Raw genomic sequence first — 16,767 nt, 5'->3', positions numbered from 1 at the left:
TTCCCCTCACAGGTGACGTGGAGAAAGCAGTGACAGAGCTGATCATAGACTTTGATGTGCCCCCAGAAGAGGAGAGCCCCTACGAGGCCTTGTACAATGCCACCTCCTGCCACTCCCTGGACAGCCTGGCCAGCGGCAGGTCCTCAGACAGGGAGTCCTGCACTAAGGAAGCAGAATCAGCTGGGCTGAAGGCAGCAGCAGTCAGGCCTGTATGTAGCTCTCTTCTTCCCAGGAACAGGTGACAGGACAAGAAGAGATGGCCTCCAGTTGCCCCAGGGCAGGTTTAGGTTGAACATTAGAAGCAACTTCCCCACTAAAAGGGTTCTCAAAACCTGGCACAGGCTGCCCAGGGAGGTGGCTGAATCCCCATCCCTGGAAGGGGTGCAAAAAGGCAGAGATGTGGTGCTGAGGGCCATGGTTTAGTATAAGACTTGGCAGAGTTAGAGAATGTTTGGACTGGAGGATCTTAAAGGACTTTTCCAAGCCAAACCATTCTGTGGTTCTGTTCCATCTGTGCTTGTCTCTGCCATACAGAACTCAGCTCCATCCTCATGGTGCTGCAGCGGGCTGCAAGTGCCCCTATCTGAGGAGAGCTTTAAGCCCACCCCTGACATGGGTTGGAGCACACAGGGTCCTCTCCTTTTGCACTGTCCTGCTCCACCTGATCACTGCCCAGGAGCAGCCAGTTATGCAGGTCTGCTGCTCACCTAGTGCTGCAGCTCCTGTTTCTGACAGGTCAGCACTGCTCTCTCTAAGTCCTGGCTCCTCAGGACCTTGTCCTAAGCTAGGGGCTGACTTTTGTCTAGAAAAAAGCTTTGGAAACTTGCCTGGAGCATTTTTCTCATCTCTCTTGCTCTCTGCCCTAGAGAAGGTTCTCAAATTGCCTTTAAGAACATCCTGTTGGAAACTGGTTGGCTGCTGAAAGAGTTTTTGTGCATTACTTGCAGGAATCTGTAGAGGGTACTCAAAGCTTTGAAAGGCCATGCAAAGCCCCTGGAACTGTCACCAGGGGAGTCTTCTCCACCTTCTGTTAGTTGCATCTTTTGCCCTCTTAGCTGCTGTAGGTCAGGTGGGACGCTGGTCTTGCAGCTTGCTGGGGCAGCTTCAGGGCTTGGTTCCTGGTTGGTTTTCAATGCCTGCTCCATTGAAGTATTTCTGGGCACAATGCAGCAGAGAGCAATGGAACTGCTGCTGGGAGTGGAACCCTTGCTCCTCTCTCTCTGGTGCATCCATTCCCCTCTACAAATAGAGCAGCAATGAGACCAAAGCCTTGGAGGTTGACCCTCCAAGCAGCTCTGCCCTTGGGGTGCACAGCAGGAGAGGCACTGTCCAGTGCTTGGCGGCTTAGATCCATCCCTGAACTGTCCCCCGGTGGTGGTGTCTGGTGTGAAAGGAGCTCAGCTCTGTCACAGATCCAAAAAGAGAAGACTGAGCTGCAGTGCAGAGGGAGGAGGAGGAGGAGGGATGAGCTGCAGGAGCTGGCTGCAGGATCTCCCCGGGCTGGAGCTGGGAGTGCTCCGTGCTCCGGTTCCTGTTGCCGTCAGATGGAGCTGTTGCAGGGCTGATGGCCCGCAGATGGCCGTGATCTGCCCGCAGCTGATGGGGATCCTCTTCCCACAGAGGGAGCGGCCACCCCCGCCCGCCAAGCCGCCGCCCGACGAGGAGGAGGAGCTGCAGGTGGAGAAGATGAGCCACGGTGCCACCTGTGAGGTATGCGGGGTCGTGCCGGGGCTTCTGCAGGACTGTGGCTTGGAGCAGAGTCTCCATCGGGGAGGAGCCACTGTGCTGACAGCTTCTCGCAGGCTGGGCTGTGGCTCTGAGGCGTTGCTGCTGTCACTTGCCATGGGAACTTCCTCTGTGCTGTTCTTCCAGGGCACCTCTGCGGTGACCTCCAGCCATGCTCTCCTATTCTTGGCTGAGAATTCCCTCAGGAAGAGACTTTCCTGAATCATTGTTGCCCACTCATTATGATCCCACCAAATGTATCTTTGCTTGAGACTGAGACCCAGAGGACCCTTTAGTTCCTGCTTGCTCTGAGCTCCCAGCTGTGGAAGGGATGCGTGGGCTTGTGTGTCCCACGGATGTGAACAGGGAGCAGGGTCTTGGATTCAGCCAGCAGCCTGGCCCAGCACATGTGGAAGCTGTCTTCTGCAGAGGTCCATGTGTGTGAGCTGCTTTCTGAGGACACCAAAGCTTCCCTGTTCTGCATTGTTGCTCCTGGGCTTCTTGTTCCTCATTTTTATTCACCTGCCTCACTCAGAGCTGAGGGCTCTGGAGGAGACCCAGCTGTGAGGGGCTGGGAAGCCACAAATCTGTCTTGGCAGCTTCTGCTGACACCCAGGCAAACCTTTACAGCATCCTTAGCCCATGTGGCTTTCCCAGATGCAGGAGCCATGTCCTGCCTCTGGCTGCTGCAGCAGCCTCCAGCTCACCAGGTGCTTTGCTCTGAGCAGCTTCATCTGCTGAAACTCCTGCAGGGCACAGACTTGAGTTGTGTTCTGTGATTTGGTTCACATCTACATGAGACACGAGCAAAATGGCTTTTTACAGCGTCCCCAGCCCTGGAGAGGTTGAATAGATGTGAAGATGTGGTACAGAGGGACAGGGTTTGGTGGTGACCTGGCAGTCAGGACTCCAGGATCTTAGAGGTCTCTTCCAGCCAAAAGGATTCTGTGTTGCTATGAGTAAAGCTCCAGACAGTACAGGAACAGTAAAGCTGAGCTGGGACATTGTGACCTGATGTCCCCACTGCTCTCAAACCCCACAAGTTTGGCAGAGTCTGAGAAGCAGTCCCATGGCCAGCTCTGGGCAGTGGAGAGCTGGGTAGCAGGGCAGGGCACAAACGGGCAGCAGAAATTGTTCCTGATGATAAACACAAGGGAGGGAAATGTGCTTGGACTGCTCCTGCAGAGCTATCTGGCCACAGTTAATTACCAAACACCTGCTGTGTTGTGCTGCCATTAACAGCTTGGGAAGCAGGAGCCAGTGAAGGAGCTCTGGCTGCCAGAGGGATTGGGACAAGTGACTCACTGGGGAGGTCTTGGTCTGCAACCAACAAAATTGATGGAGCCCACAGGCAGTGTGTCGCTGCCTGGAAATGACCTTCGAGCTCACAGAACCATGGAATTGTTTGGGCTGGAAAGGACCTTCAAGAGCATCCAGTCCAACATCAACCCCACACTACCATGGCCACTAAACCATGTCCTAGAGTGTCATGGCCACAGGTTTCTGGAATACCTCCAGGGATGGGGACTCCACCACCTCCCTGGGCAGCCTGTTCCAGTCCCTGACCGCCACTCTTGCAGCAAATAAATTGTTCCTCATCTCCAACCTAACCCTCCCCAGCACAATTTCAGGCCAGTTCTCTGGGCAGAAGAGCCCAAGCCCCACCTGGTTCCAGCCTTCTTTCAGGGAGCTGTAGAGAACAATGAGGTCTCCCCTCAGCCTCCTTTTCTCCAGGCTGAGCACCCCCAGTGATTGGACTTGATTTCAGAGGGCTTTTCCATCCTTAATGATCCTATAAAAAGTCAGAGGAATTGGAACAATTTGATTTGATTTCATCCCTCCTGGCTGCCTGCAAAGCAAGCTCAGCTCCATCAGTGAGTTTTGTTTGCAGCCCATCTGGACCTGAACCTCAGTTCAAAGCTGGGCAGGTGGGAGCTGAGGAAGGAAGGCAGAGCCAAGCCCAGCAGGGCATGCACAGAGCTTACAGAGCAAGGGCTGGGGACTGCCAGCTGCCTTCCGGTGCCCTGTGCTCAGTGGGTGACAGAGGACACCTCAGCCACCGTCATCTGCAGGGCTCCAGGGCCACAACTGCCAGCAAGCAGCTGCTGTGCAGAATGGTTCTAGGGTGTCTGGCCAGGGCCTGCTGCTGTGGTTTGATGGTTTCGTGCCCCTACCTGGTCAGAAGTGCTTTTTGCCTTAGTTTGCTGGTCAGGAGCTCCTTCAGCTGAGCAGGAGCAGCCCTGCAGCCTCAGCTCAGGGCAGGCACAGCAGCACTTTCCCTGCCGGACGTGGCTGCTTCCTGCCATTGAGGGCAGCTGACTTAAAGCCAGCTGGGCTGCAGCAGTGCAGAATCCTGCCTGTGCTGCTGACTCCTGGGTCTCTCCAAGACTCCCCAGGCTTCCAGAGGTCCTGGCTCATTTGCTGCTGGGTAGGTAACTTGAAGATGCTTTGGGGAAGAAACTGGGGGTGGTGCTGAGCCTGCGGTCTCCATGGTGGCAGTCCCAGGAGTTTCTATTCAGAACCCTCCTTGGGGATGTCTGCTCAGACCTGTTCTTGCCTTTCATGGCAGTAGGGAGAGATCACTTGCTGCCTAGCTTGGGGTTGAGCCCACTATGGTTGGCTGTAGGCATGCTTGGCTCTTGGGACAAGGCTCCAACAAGCTGCCATGGTCTGGCCAGGAGATGGTGCTGGAAGGCAACTGGAAGGCAGCTGGCAGGCAGTGACCGTGCCGGCAGGGTGCCTGGTTTAGCCCCATTGGCTCTGGGGTGGCTCTCTGAGGGAGAGTTTGACTCTGCAGCAAGCCTCTCCCTGCACAGGGAGGGTGGCTTTGCAGAGCAGCTTGCAGGAGGCTCTGCCAAGATTCCAAACAAGCTCTGATCAGAGGCTTTGGGGGATTTCAATGAGCACCATCACATTCTGAGGTTAAACTGAGTGCACACAGTGCTGCCTGAGGGCCCTTAGTCCTGAATATGCTTTGTGTCCCAAGGTTCCAAGTGCTGGGTCAGAGCCTGCTGGGAAGCTGGCAGGGATCTGGGCTGTGTTGGGTCTCTTTTCAGCCATGTCCTAATAGGGTCAGCAACTAAATAGTGAATGACAATGCAGATTCCAGCAACAGAATCTGTGCTGGGATGAGCAAGAGTAGTGGCCTCAGCTCTTTTCCCCTCTCCAGGCTGCCTGAAGCCCTGTGCAGTGCATCAGTTGGTCAGCAACCTGGAACACCAGAAAGTCAAGGGGGTTTGGGTGGGTTTTTGAGGGAGGTGGGAGGGAAGGGTCCACAGTGAAGCTCTTACTTCTGCCAGTTCCTTGCTTTAAGCTGTGGCAGAAAGGGGGCTGTGCTTTATTGCTGGGGTAAACAGCTCTGCTCTCCAGAGCTCTACATGAAGCTGTTTTTCTCAGGGCTCTGTTGCACGAGGAAAGAGCAAAGGAAGTGGAGCTGGGGAAAAGGAACACCCCTATGAGCTGTTGCTTACAGCAGAAACTAAAAAGCCAGTTGCAGTGGACAGGAAAACAAAAGGTAAGTGGACCACCCAAACAAGCAGAGCTGCTGGCTTGAGATGCTTTGAAGGAAGATCTGGAGGGCAGAGAGCATCTGGAACAATGCAAGTGGCTGCTGGGTGGGGTGCTGAGGTCTGGGTTGCAATTGTTTTGTTTCCTGGTGATCTTCACTTCTCTAAAGGAGAGATCTGAGTGTTCTTGTACAGAATGTACATGTACATGGCGGAAGGGCAGCTCTGCTATTTAGACAGCAAAGGGCCTGTGAGGGCCTTGTCTGTTAGCAAATGACCCAGACCTGAGCACAGTGAGCAAGAGGGTGGGAGCTGTGCTGTTGCAGTGAGCTGAGCCAGGGCAGGCATCCTTATGGGCCACATCCTGCATCCATCTTACTGCAGACCTGGTGGTGTTGAATATTTAGATCAGCAGATGATTTGCCCTGTTGGCCTGCTCTTCAAATCAGTATCTTGTTGTGTACTCACTCATTGGAGATGTTAACTAACAGAGGAGGAAAACAAAGATGTGCAGAGCAAGCCTCCTCCTCAGACAATCCAGCCTGTGGCCAGCTCAGGTTACCCACCCAAGTCCCCCTCCCAGAGGGACTTATCTGCTTCAGAGAGGAGCTGGGAACACCTTGTCCCTTGTGTTTGGCTGTGGCTGGGCTTCTTGGCCTTCCTTCAACAACAACAGAAGATTTGTTTGGAGGAGGAACTTCTCTTGCTTTATGCAAAAGCCCTGAGCAGGAATTTGGAAGGATTTTGTTTGGGCTCTAAACCCAAAACCTTCTCACTCTGAGGATGAAGAGAAGATGGCGAGGGCTTGATGGGATGCCTCAGTGACTGCCCTGTGAGACTTGCAGCTTTCTTTCCCCCACTCCTTGCAGCATGGTAACTTTCATTGCTTGTGCCCTGCCACACTCCCAGCTCCTTCAGAGGGGCACAAGAGGTCATTGCTTTCCCATCAGCACTTGCCCAAGCCACTTGCTGCCCAAGGCAAAGGGAAGATGCTTTTCAGGTTGGTGCTTTGCATTCTCAGCCAGGAGTAGTCCTTGAGCACCAGCCATTGGAGCAGAAGCTCTCAGGCCATCTTTGTGTGCAGCCATTGCTGGGTAGTGCAGTGTGAGCTATTCTTGTGTGCTCTGCTCCTTCCTCTGGCTCCCATGTCTGGGCGTGATCACTAGGAGTGAAGGTGAGCTGCAGTTGTGTGTCTGACTGAAACCAACTCTGAGTAATGCATTTGCCTGTTCCTGATGCAGGACTGCTCTCCTGAACACCTGGAGCCTAAGGCCCTCAGCCCCAGTTCATGCAGAGGCTGCAGGAAGCATCTTTAGACTATTAAAGATCAGCTTTGAAACCTGCTCCCTGTGCTGTGAACAGGGGGAATGCTTCTGGCCCCCGTGGGGGTCAGGTGCCAGGGGAGCCTGCAGAAAGTGGGAGCAGACATGGCTGAGGATGAAACAGGGCTGCTGCAGAGGAGAGAAACACACAGAAGTGCGCCACAGAAGTGGCCTTTTTGGCAAAAAGTTAAAGGCTGAGCAGGGACTGGAGCCTTAATTGGGGTGTTGGGGAATTTTCCCACCTCTGGATCAGAAGGGTCCTGGAGCATCAAAGGCAGCAGCTGAATCAGAAGACAAGGAGCAGGCTGAAGCATAGCTTAGAATTGCTTCTTGGCCCTGGTGCTCAGAGGCTGGGCTTCTAGATGTTGCTTGCTGAGGTCTGGAGAAGCCTTTGGTCAGAAGAGGAGGACTCAGATTCCTGCAGGCTATTGAGAAGGCAGCTGGAAGGTTGGGCTGCAGGCAAGCTGGGCTTAATGGAGCCTTTGATAGCTGCTTTGTTCCTCTTGCTGCGAGCTGTCCTGTACCCAGTGGCTGGCTGAATGTGACATTATCCCTGGCTTGGGTGCCTTTGTGTATCTCACAGCACTTCGCTGTCACATGCTGGAGCAGTAGGAAAACTTGGCCTCATGCTTTGGGCAGAGGATCAGGAGTGGCCTGAGCCAAATGTTTTCCCATCCTTTCGGTGAGGAAACTCTGTGCATGAGGTCAGGGGCACTCAGAGCTCGCAGTGGAACTTGTGGATAAGCCAGGGGTGCTGAGCTGACCAGGAGCAGACTGCCCAGCTCCTGCTGTGCTCTGAGAGACCTGCTGGAAGATGCATCTGGAAAATACTCCTGAGTTCTGATGTCTGTCCTGCTTCTCAGGAGAGCCATCCACAAGTGCTGTCAGTAGTACCCAGCAGCAGGTAGGACTAACTTGGTTCTTTCTGATAGTTGGTAAAAACTGGTGTGTGTTGAGCTTCTGCTGTGCTGCTGCCAGAGGAAGCCCAGCTGGAATCACAGAATGCTCTGGATTGGAAGGGACCTTTAAAGGTCATCTTTGAGCAGGGACATTGAAGCCCCTGCTTTGCCCTACACAGTGTGACTTGTGCCCTGAACCAGAGCTCTGACATGAGCCAAGCCATGCTGCAGAGAGGTTTAAGGAAAGCATCTCTGGAGAGCCAGGTTGTGCCTGTGTGGATGTCAGTGTGGGGCACACGTGGGTACTGCAAGCAGGCATTGGAAGGGGCAGAAACCTGCGGTGAGGTGAATGTGCAGAGCCAGAGCTGCTGCCCTCCCTGCCTTTCATCACAGCTGCAGGCCAGCCCCATTTCCCCTGCCCCAAGCCTGCATTTCTGCTCCTGTGGTGTGTTTGGAGGCTTCTGTGCAGAGCCTCAGCACTCTGTAAGCGGTCAGGGCAGTAGTTTATTGTCCTCTGCTAACAGGGGACACGGGCAGGAGGGGAGTACAAAAGAGCACCAGGTCTGGTAGCTTTAGGAGGAGAAACTGCTCCAAACAGGATGAGCTTGCTGAGACCAACTCTAGAGGGTGCTGAGCCTGTCTGGGTGCCACAGGCACTGCCCCACTGCTTGCCTTTTACTGCAGCTGGAGGTTATTTTGGCACCCTGAAAGCTGCACCTCCCCCCCCCATCCAGTTTCCTTCTCTGTCCTTGTGTGCCACAGGAGCTGTGTTTGCATTCTCCTCTCTTGTCGCCATCTGGGCAGCCTTCTCTAGAGGCAGGGTAGAGGCTGCTCTAAGTTTGAGCTGACCAAAAGCAGCTTCAGCCTCCTAATCCAGGGCATGAACCAAATCCTGCTGATGATATACAGGGGAAGAAATTCGATCGAGGCAGGGTGGTTGCAGCTTAGCGTTAAGAGCTTAGGGAAGTGCCTCATGTCTGGAATCATCAGGTTGCTGGCAGGGAAGCTCTTAATTGAGTCCTCCCTGGGCTCAGCTTTGGGCCCCTCAGTCCAAGGACATTGAGGGACTGGAGCAGGTCCAGAGAAGGGCAACAAAGCTGGGGAAGGGTCTGGAGAACAGGGCTGGGGAAGGATCTGGAGGAAAGGGCTGGAGAGGAGCAGCTGAGGGAGCTGGGGTAGTTCAGCCTGGAGAAGAGGAGGCTAAGGGGATACCTTATTGCTCTCTACAGCTCCCTGAGAGGAGGCTGGAGCCAGGTGGGGGTTGGGCTCTGCTCCCTAGGAACAAGTGACAGGATAAGAGGAAATGGCCTCAAGCTGCCTCAGCGGAGGTTTAGGTTGGACATTAGGAGAAAATTCTCCACTGAAAGACTTCTCAAACACTGGAACAGATTCCCCAGGGAGGTGGTTGAATCCCCATCCCTGGAGGGGTTTCAAAGCTGCAGAAATGTGGTGCTGAGGGCAGGGGCTTAGCACCAGACCTGCAGAGTTAGTGGTTGGAGTGGAGGATCTTAAAGAGCTTTTCCAGCCAGAATGGTTCTGCGTGCTCTGAAAAGTTTCCTTCGAGATGTTCCTCATCCTTTGAGCCAAGTGTTCTTGCCTTTGCTTCATCCCTTCCTTCCCTGGCACAGATTCCTTGTGTTTTGAAGTCCTCCTCCTCAGCTCCATGAATGCCTGGTTGTGATTTCTGGTCAACAGGAGCGCTTTTGTGAGCTGTGGGAGCTGGGTCTGGAGCACTCTGTGCTGGCTGGACCCAAGGGCTCCAGCAAATGGCAGAAACTTTCAGCAGCCGCCTCTGCCTTCAGCAGAAATGTCAGAGAAGGTTAAGTTGGGACATAGAAGAAGTTATTGCCAAGAAAGGAAAGAGGCTGAGGAGAGGCTCTTGGTTTTGCACAAGTTTCAACCCCCCCGGCCAGGTTCATGTGACTGCCCTCTGTCCCTCTGTCAGGTCCAGAGTTTTGCTTCCCAGTACCAATCCAATGGATGCAGCATGGCTGAGCTCTGCTGAGGTTTCTTTCCAGCATTCCAGCTTCACAACTTTATGCAGAGTGACCAAGCAGTCTGTTCCTGAGATCTTCTGATGGAAGCTGCTCTTGGCACCCCCGAGTCAGTGGTAGGCTGGTGCTGGTGCCACCACCTGCCCACAGCCCATGTGCCTCCCCTGGCAGCTTCAGCTGCAGAAGTTGTGCTTTCTGTGCCTGTGCAAGATAATCAACAACTACTTCATTGTCCTGGAATCTTTACCTCGTAGGATCCAGAGTGAGATAAGCCCTGACATCCCTGGATCCCAGCGAGGGCCACGGGCACACTGCCCTGGCAGCTCAGCTCCGTTCGGGCTTTGGCTGTTCCTGACTCAGCTGCCAGCTGAGCAGAAGGCTCTCAGCCTTGTCTGGGGCAGGGGGTGCCAGTTATGCTCATGGAGCCCAGGGTGTGTGGTTTCCTGGGATCTGAAGCAGTTTGCAGGCAAATGACTAATTCAGACCTTTCCTGCCTCATTTGTGGTGTGAGGACAGACCACAAACCCAGATGGGCAATGGTGCTCAAAGTGCCCTGCCAGTCTTTGTGCTGGGAAGGATGCTGGGGGAAGGAGCTGATCTCTGCTCTTGCTAACAGGCTGCTTTCAGCTCAAGATAAGTAAAATTCCTGAGTGTATTTTGGCCCCTGAGATGAGGATTCGTTTGCCTCAGCTTCCCTTGGCTGCTGACTTGCTAAGCAAGCAATTTCCTGTCCACATCCAAACATCCTCTCTGCCTTTCAGAGCTACATTATCGGGGTGCTTGGCTTTGTTGTTCCTTTGCTTTATTGTTCGTTCAAAGCATCAACTTTAGGGTCCTTGGAATGAGGCTGTTTCTCCAGCACTAAGTGGAAGTGGTGACAGCTGCCAAGCAGTTTATGGGCAGGTATAGGACAAAATGTGGTGAGCAGAAGTTACGCCTCTGAGCGTTTGCAGAGCTTTGCTTGCACAGATCAAACATAGGTTCAGGTGTGGCCAAGGTGAGTGGATGTGTGCTGTGCACATGCCTGGCAGTGGGACCAGTCTGTTACTCATGGTGTGTGCAGTACTCTGCTAGCTGATGCTGAAGATGCAGGTGCGGGAGTTCAGGAGCAGCTGAGCAGCAGGGCGGTGTTTCTGGGCTAGCCAGCATGTGGCTCCAGGGTAGGTCAGACTCTGCTCTGCTTTGCTGCCTCTCCCCTTGCACAAACTGTTCATTTCTCTCCCCTGAGTCAGGAGGAGAGGTTAAACTCGGAAACCACGGGGGAGGGAAGCAGAGCTTGTTTTGGGGAACAGAGTTTGGAGCTCACAGGTTGACTGCAGTCCAGAAGTTTCCCCACCCTGCATCCTGTGCCAACAGCAGGGAGCACAGCTCTGAATTTTGGCCTCTGTGGAAAGGGATCAGATGTTCCAGCAGCCTCCAGCCGGCTTCTCCCACCACACTTGCTCTCTCTGCAGGATATAGTTAGCACTTCTCTTAGCCTTATATAGCAAGGCCTGATAGTGTTAACAGGAATAAAAGCAGGGAGGGCTGCCAGGCTGCACAAATCAGGCAGCGTTTGGGATTTTGTAAACACTTTGGGTCCATGCTGAGCACACCAAACGATGCTGAACTCTGCTCTCCATCTCCCTTCCTCCCTGACAGAGGGCAGGGGGACAGCTGGAATTGTGCTGCTTCTTCCATGTTTCTAATTTCTCCCCCATTCTTGTCCCCTTGAAGAGCACAGGAGGAGCAGTGGCAGCCACAGCCAGGACTCTGCAGAGAGCCAGGACATCCAGGTGCCGGAGCAGTTCTCGGGCTTGCTGCACGGCTCCTCCCCGATCTGCGAGATCAGTGAGGACCCTTTCAGGCTCGCTGCCTCTGCGGAGAAAGGAGGCACCGAAGCTACCAGCCACCCACCTGCTATGCAGCTAGAGGATGCTGAGCTGCCTGCCCCTGCTCCACCACGGACCAGCTCTCCAGACCCGGAACACAGAGCCGTCTACGCCACCGTGCAGCATGCACCTGGCAGCCGGCCGCCTCCCGCTGTAGGCATCCCCCATGGGCAGCAGCACCCCAGCAGAGCTGAGGAAGAGGGGGACAGGGCTGTGGGCAGAGCCCACGCGGGGAACAAGCCCAAGGCCGAGCTGAAGCTCAGCCGCAGCCTGTCCAAGTCGGACTCGGACTTGCTGACCTGCTCCCCGACAGAGGAGGATGCCATGGGCAGCCGCAGCGAATCGCTCTCCAACTGCAGTGCAGGCAAGAAGCGGCTGGAGAAGTCTCCATCCTTCGCTTCTGAGTGGGATGAGGTAAGGCTGAGCTTGCTTCAGAGCTGGGCCAGCAATGAATCCATACAGCAGGAGCTTCTCCCTGCCACGCTGGCCTGCAGAGGGGTCCTGGATGCTTCTCAGTGCTTTATAAACTCTCACATCATACTAACAGGCAAATGCTCACCTGGAAGTCTTCAAGGTGTTGAATGCCCAAAGATTGACTTCCCTGGAGGTGGAGAGCAGCAGAACTGTGAGAGGTTGAGGGCTTTCCAAAGTTGAAGTTGCTCAGATACAGAGCTTGACTGAGTCTAGATGAGCCACAGAAGCTTTTGTGTCCAAACTGAGAGCTGCTAACAGAGGTCCTCACAGATCCTTGTGGTGACCTCCTCTGCCCAGTTCTGCCCCTCTGGACTGTCCCAGCATCTGGAGAACGTTTTGCTTCTGGGTGCCTGCTGCTGGTGGGGAGTAAGCAGTGCCCCGGGCACAGAAGAAAGGGAGTAGTTAGGTTGTGGTTTGTGTATTTAATGGCTCCTGCTTTCCTGCTCATGAGCTCATTTCACAGGCTTTTTAGAAGTCAGTTCATTACAGAAGAGCAGACCTGTGGACAGTTAAATATTTCATGCTCAGAAAGTTGGCCCTGGTGAAGCTCTAAGGCAAGATTAAGTGTCCCTCTGCAATCCAGCACCACAGCATTACTGAAACATTCTTTGGAGATGATTCTGTGCTGGTAGGGAAGCAGCACTGCAGAACTTAAGATAAGCTCCCATCAGCCACTCTTTGTACACTGAAAGGAAACCAATCCCTGGCATGGTTCTGGGGTGGGGAGCTGGGTATGAGGTCCTGGGACCCTTGTGCCCTGCTCACCCACCCTCTGTGCTGACTGATCCTGTCCTGCAGCTGAAATCAACCCCTGTTGGGGGTGCTCTGAGATGCTAAAAGCAAAGTGAGAACCCCTTCCCAGTACGAGCTCATCCTTTGGTTCCTAGCACTACAGATTGCTTTGGGTTGGAAGAGACCTAAAGCTGCAGTCCAACCCACCTGCAGTCAGCAGGGACAGCTGCAGGGCAGAGCTTGAGCTGGAATTCCTCTTGGTACACTGAAGTGAAGGTTTAGGTCATGGTCAGTGTATTCCATGCAGCCATTCCTGAAGCAATCCACCCCCAGACCTACCGTGTGTGGTACCTGAATCTTCTGTTAGCACTTTGCTCTGGGTTTAAAACCTATAAAGGGAGACAGAAGAAGGACCCTGCTGAAGTGTCAGCACCCCCTGCACTTCTTTGGGCTGCCACAACCCCACTTCCTCTGCAGCTCTTCTGGTTGCAGAGGCTTTGCTGTCAGAGACCTGGGTCCCTCATCCCAGCAGCAGGGACACAGGAATGAGCAGCTTCCTCTGGCAGCAGCATCAAATGGAGCTGCTGGGAGCCCAGAGCTGATCTGGCCAAGCTGCCTCTTGTTTTAAAAGAGCCTAAAGCAGAGTCCTGTGGCTGTTAGCAGATGATGGAGATGTGCCCACAGGGAGGCTGGGGAGGTTTGTGCAGTGATTTGTGAGCAGACAGAGGCTGGTGGAGCTGGTTGTAATGACAGCAATGAGGATTAAACAGAGAGCTGTGCAGGCTGCTGGAGGTTTAATTAGTGCCCTGAACAGGATCATGCAGCTGCTCTCAATTAGATGCAACTTGCAGCCTCTGAACTCGGCAGGCTGACAGAGAACCTGGTGAGCTGCCCCTGCCAGTGATGCTTGGGCTGCTGCTGAGGGCAGCCGGGAGCAGGTTTGTGTGCAGTGCTTGGAACGTTAGCAGCCTTTGTGCAGGCAGAGGAGGGGGAAGGCAGCCATGGGCAGCTCTGTGCAGCAGGCAGCTGTAGCAGACAGGCTGAAGGGTTGCTCACTGGCACCCCCAGCTCTGGGACACTGGGCACTTGGGGAGGGCCCTGTTCCTGCCCATGGACAGGTGGGAGCCATGATGGGGGCTGAGCTGGCTCTGCCCTGGGCCATGGGTGACTGTGCTGAGCAGGGAGCAGGAGAATCAGCTGCTGGGAAGCCAAGGGCCACATCCCCAGCACTGCCAGTGGCCTTAGCTGGACGTGGAGGTGGTGCTGGCTCTGCCAGCGGGGGTGGGCTAGGGAAGAAGTGACTCACTTGGCAGAGCTGGTCCCTGCTGCCCGGTGCAGCTCCCCTGCTTCCAGGGTCCTGGCCCAGTAACAGTTGCCAGCAGCTCCAGTTGCAAGGGAGTCTGCTCAGCTGGGGTCCCAGCTGCCTCCTGAGCCAGCAGCTCTGTCCTGGGAGCCTCAGTGCACAGGGGGTGGATTAGTGAAAGAGTTAATTAATGTTCTGGAGCTGATCATGGCCCTGGACAGACATCAGCTCCTGTGGACACTGCAGTGCTAATCTGTGCCCTGCTGCCACAGCACAAGGAATTCTTTCTCCTCTGCAGGCGCCCTGGGAGTGGGATTTCACCTGCTGCTGGCCTCTTTTGGGGGTCTGGCTGTCACATAGGGGCAGATGCCAGGAGTTAGTGGTGGCTTCCACCACAGCTGCTGCCTGCGGGGTGCCTTTAAGTGATGATCTCCATTCAGCCCCCCAGGCCTGCCTGGGTGCTTGAGTCCCCTGTGTCATTAATGCTGCAATTAGAGGCTCACAGATGGGGATTAAGAACATTTGCATGGAAATGTGAAACTTCCAGGAAAGCTCTTTGATGCCAAACCTGCCAGAAGTGGCAGTTCAGAACTGGGAGCTGGACTTGAAAGAAAATGCAAATATGTGCCTTGTGCTTGAGGGGGCAGCTGCTGGTGAAAGCTCAGCTCTGACAAGCTCCTGCAGATCAGACCCTGGGGTTTCAAGTGAGAAATGCAGAACCTTCAGCCCCTCTATGCTGCTGCTGCCCACCATATATCTGCCTCCTGTGGGTGCCCAGGTGCTGTGCTCTGATGGCTGCAGGGGGCTGGACTGGATGGGCTTTCAGGGTCCCTTCCCACCCTACCATTCTCAGGTTCTGTGGTTCTGTCACCACCAGGTGGGTCACAGGACTCCCCCCTTGCTCCCCAGCAGCCTCTTGAAGTGTTTCCTTGATGGACTCTCTTGCTCCAGGAGGTGCAGGGGTCACACTTCCTGCCCTGGGGCTGGCTGGTGGGAGCAGCAGAGCCTGTTCTCCACACTCCTTGGGCAGTGCCCCTTGCCCTGGGCTGGCCTCCTCTCAGAGCTCTCCTTCTAGCTCCCCTTTGCCTGTTGGAAAGGTTTTAGAACTCATCTTGTGGAGGCTAGAGGCAGTGCTGCAGGCAGGGAGTTGGTCTTCTTTCTGCTGTGCTAAACAAGTGTGGCCATCAGGATCTTAATCAGATTAATTATTGGGCTCATTATTCTGTTATCTCCAGATCCCAACATTTCCTCTTGCTGTTCCTGTCAGGAATTCTTACATCATTCTTTTCCCTTTGCCCCCAGTGAGATTTCCTCTGTCCTGATGAACTTTGGGAGGTGAAAGCTCATCAAGAGCTAAAGGGTGGGGGCCAAGAGGCTGGGGCCAGACTCTGCTCGGTGGTGCCCAGTGACAGAACAAGGGGCAGTGGGCACAAATTGGTGTGATGGTGCTGTAGCCCTGGAGCAGGCTGCCTGGAGAGGCTGTGGAGTCTCCTCTGGAGAGCTTCCAGCCACTGCTGGTCATTGTGATGCCAGGCAAGCTGCTGTGGGTGCCATGCTGGAGCAGATCTGGGTAATCTCCTGAGGTCCCTCCCAGCCCCTCCATGCTGTCAGTCTGGGATCTGGGCATGCACACAGCTGATATTTATCCTTTTCCTTGTCTCAGAATGACCTTGCTGTGTCCTTGGGAGGCACTGGTGCAGCACACAGATGCAGCACAACCCCCTGCATGCATGCTGGTGGCCACTGTGAGGGCTTTGCAGCTGTGGGAGAGGTTTGAAGCTCCTTCCAGAGAGCTCCAACAGTATCAAGATGCCCCCAAAGCTGGGTAGGTGTCACACTCATGGGCTGCTGCTCAATTTGGTGCTTTCTGGATGAGGCTTCCTCTCCCTGCATGCCAATGAGCTGCTGCAGGAGCTGTCTCAGTTTGGTGACAAAAGACCTCAGGACTGTTTAGTCCTCACCTGTCTCTCTCAGTGGATTTGCTGGCTCCAAACTTCAGCCTTGGCTCTGGGGAGGAGGCAAAGCTGGGGAAATCAGGATGGACCCCACAGCTTGCTGAGGGCAGGCAGTGGGAGTGAGGCTCTCCACAATCACCTGGTGGGAAAAGATCATAAGATAACTGAGTCCAGGCGTGATCTAACATCTCCTGTACACAGCTGTCAGACCACATCCCTCAGCTCCTCTCCAGACACCTTTGAAACCCCTCAAGGGATGGGGACTCTACCACCTCCCTGGGCAGCCTCTTCCATGCACCTTCGCCCTTGCAGGGAAGAAATTGTTCCTAATATCCAACCTGAACCTCCCCTGGTGTGACTTGAGGCCATTTCCTCTCATCTTGTTGCTTCTTCCTAGGGAGAAGAGACCAATCCCCACCTGGCTCCAGCCTGCTCTCAGGGAGCTGTGCAGAGCAATGAGGTCTCTTCTCAGCCTTCTCTTCTCCAGGCTGAACAGCCCCAGGTCCCTCAGCTGCTCCTCAGAGGACTTGTGTTCAGTCAGGGCTGCCTGTGGGGCCATGCTCTGGGAGGAAAGGTTCTTGCAGGCTGTGATGCCCTGTCCCTGGCACCTTTGTCTGCACAGATGTGGGACCTGTTCATCTCTGGGTCTTCTGCTGGTCCCCCAGGGTGGTGTCAAAGAGACACTCTCTATCCTGCTCGTGTAGAAAGTCTTTAGATGCTTCTGCCTGGAGCTCTCTGTGAGGTGGGGAGTGGCTTTGCAGGACTCTGATGTTGCAATATACTCTGTCCTACCAGCAGAACAGCCCTCAGTGTCCAGCCTGCCCTCCAGGCTGGCCTGGCTCCTGGTGGCTGTCTGCAAACAAACCTCTTCCGCTCCCTTTCCCCCTGCTGGCCCAGGGCAGTTTGTTTGCAGACAGATCCTGCTTTGGACTCTGCTGCCTGCTGCTGTTTTCATGGCTGCCTGCCCTGTGGAGCAGCTCAGCACT

The 16,767-nt window shown here is 54.6% G+C and overlaps 1 protein-coding gene across 1 annotated transcript in view; it reads left to right on the top strand.

Moving 5' to 3' along the window:
• Positions 1 to 16,767, top strand: part of ANKS1A (ankyrin repeat and sterile alpha motif domain containing 1A) — a 64,297-nt gene that overhangs the window by 21,383 nt on the left and 26,147 nt on the right. The window contains exons 8-12 of the mRNA XM_054395803.1: positions 13 to 209; positions 1,621 to 1,705; positions 4,041 to 4,153; positions 5,122 to 5,239; positions 11,163 to 11,731. Of these exons, the coding sequence (XP_054251778.1) occupies positions 13 to 209; positions 1,621 to 1,705; positions 4,041 to 4,153; positions 5,122 to 5,239; positions 11,163 to 11,731 (1,082 nt within the window). The remainder of the gene's footprint in view (positions 1 to 12; positions 210 to 1,620; positions 1,706 to 4,040; positions 4,154 to 5,121; positions 5,240 to 11,162; positions 11,732 to 16,767) is intronic.

This window comes from Indicator indicator, chromosome 35, assembly GCF_027791375.1.
Source record: "Indicator indicator isolate 239-I01 chromosome 35, UM_Iind_1.1, whole genome shotgun sequence".
Taxonomy (NCBI): domain Eukaryota; kingdom Metazoa; phylum Chordata; class Aves; order Piciformes; family Indicatoridae; genus Indicator; species Indicator indicator.
This window is presented reverse-complemented; position numbering and strand designations above follow the sequence as displayed.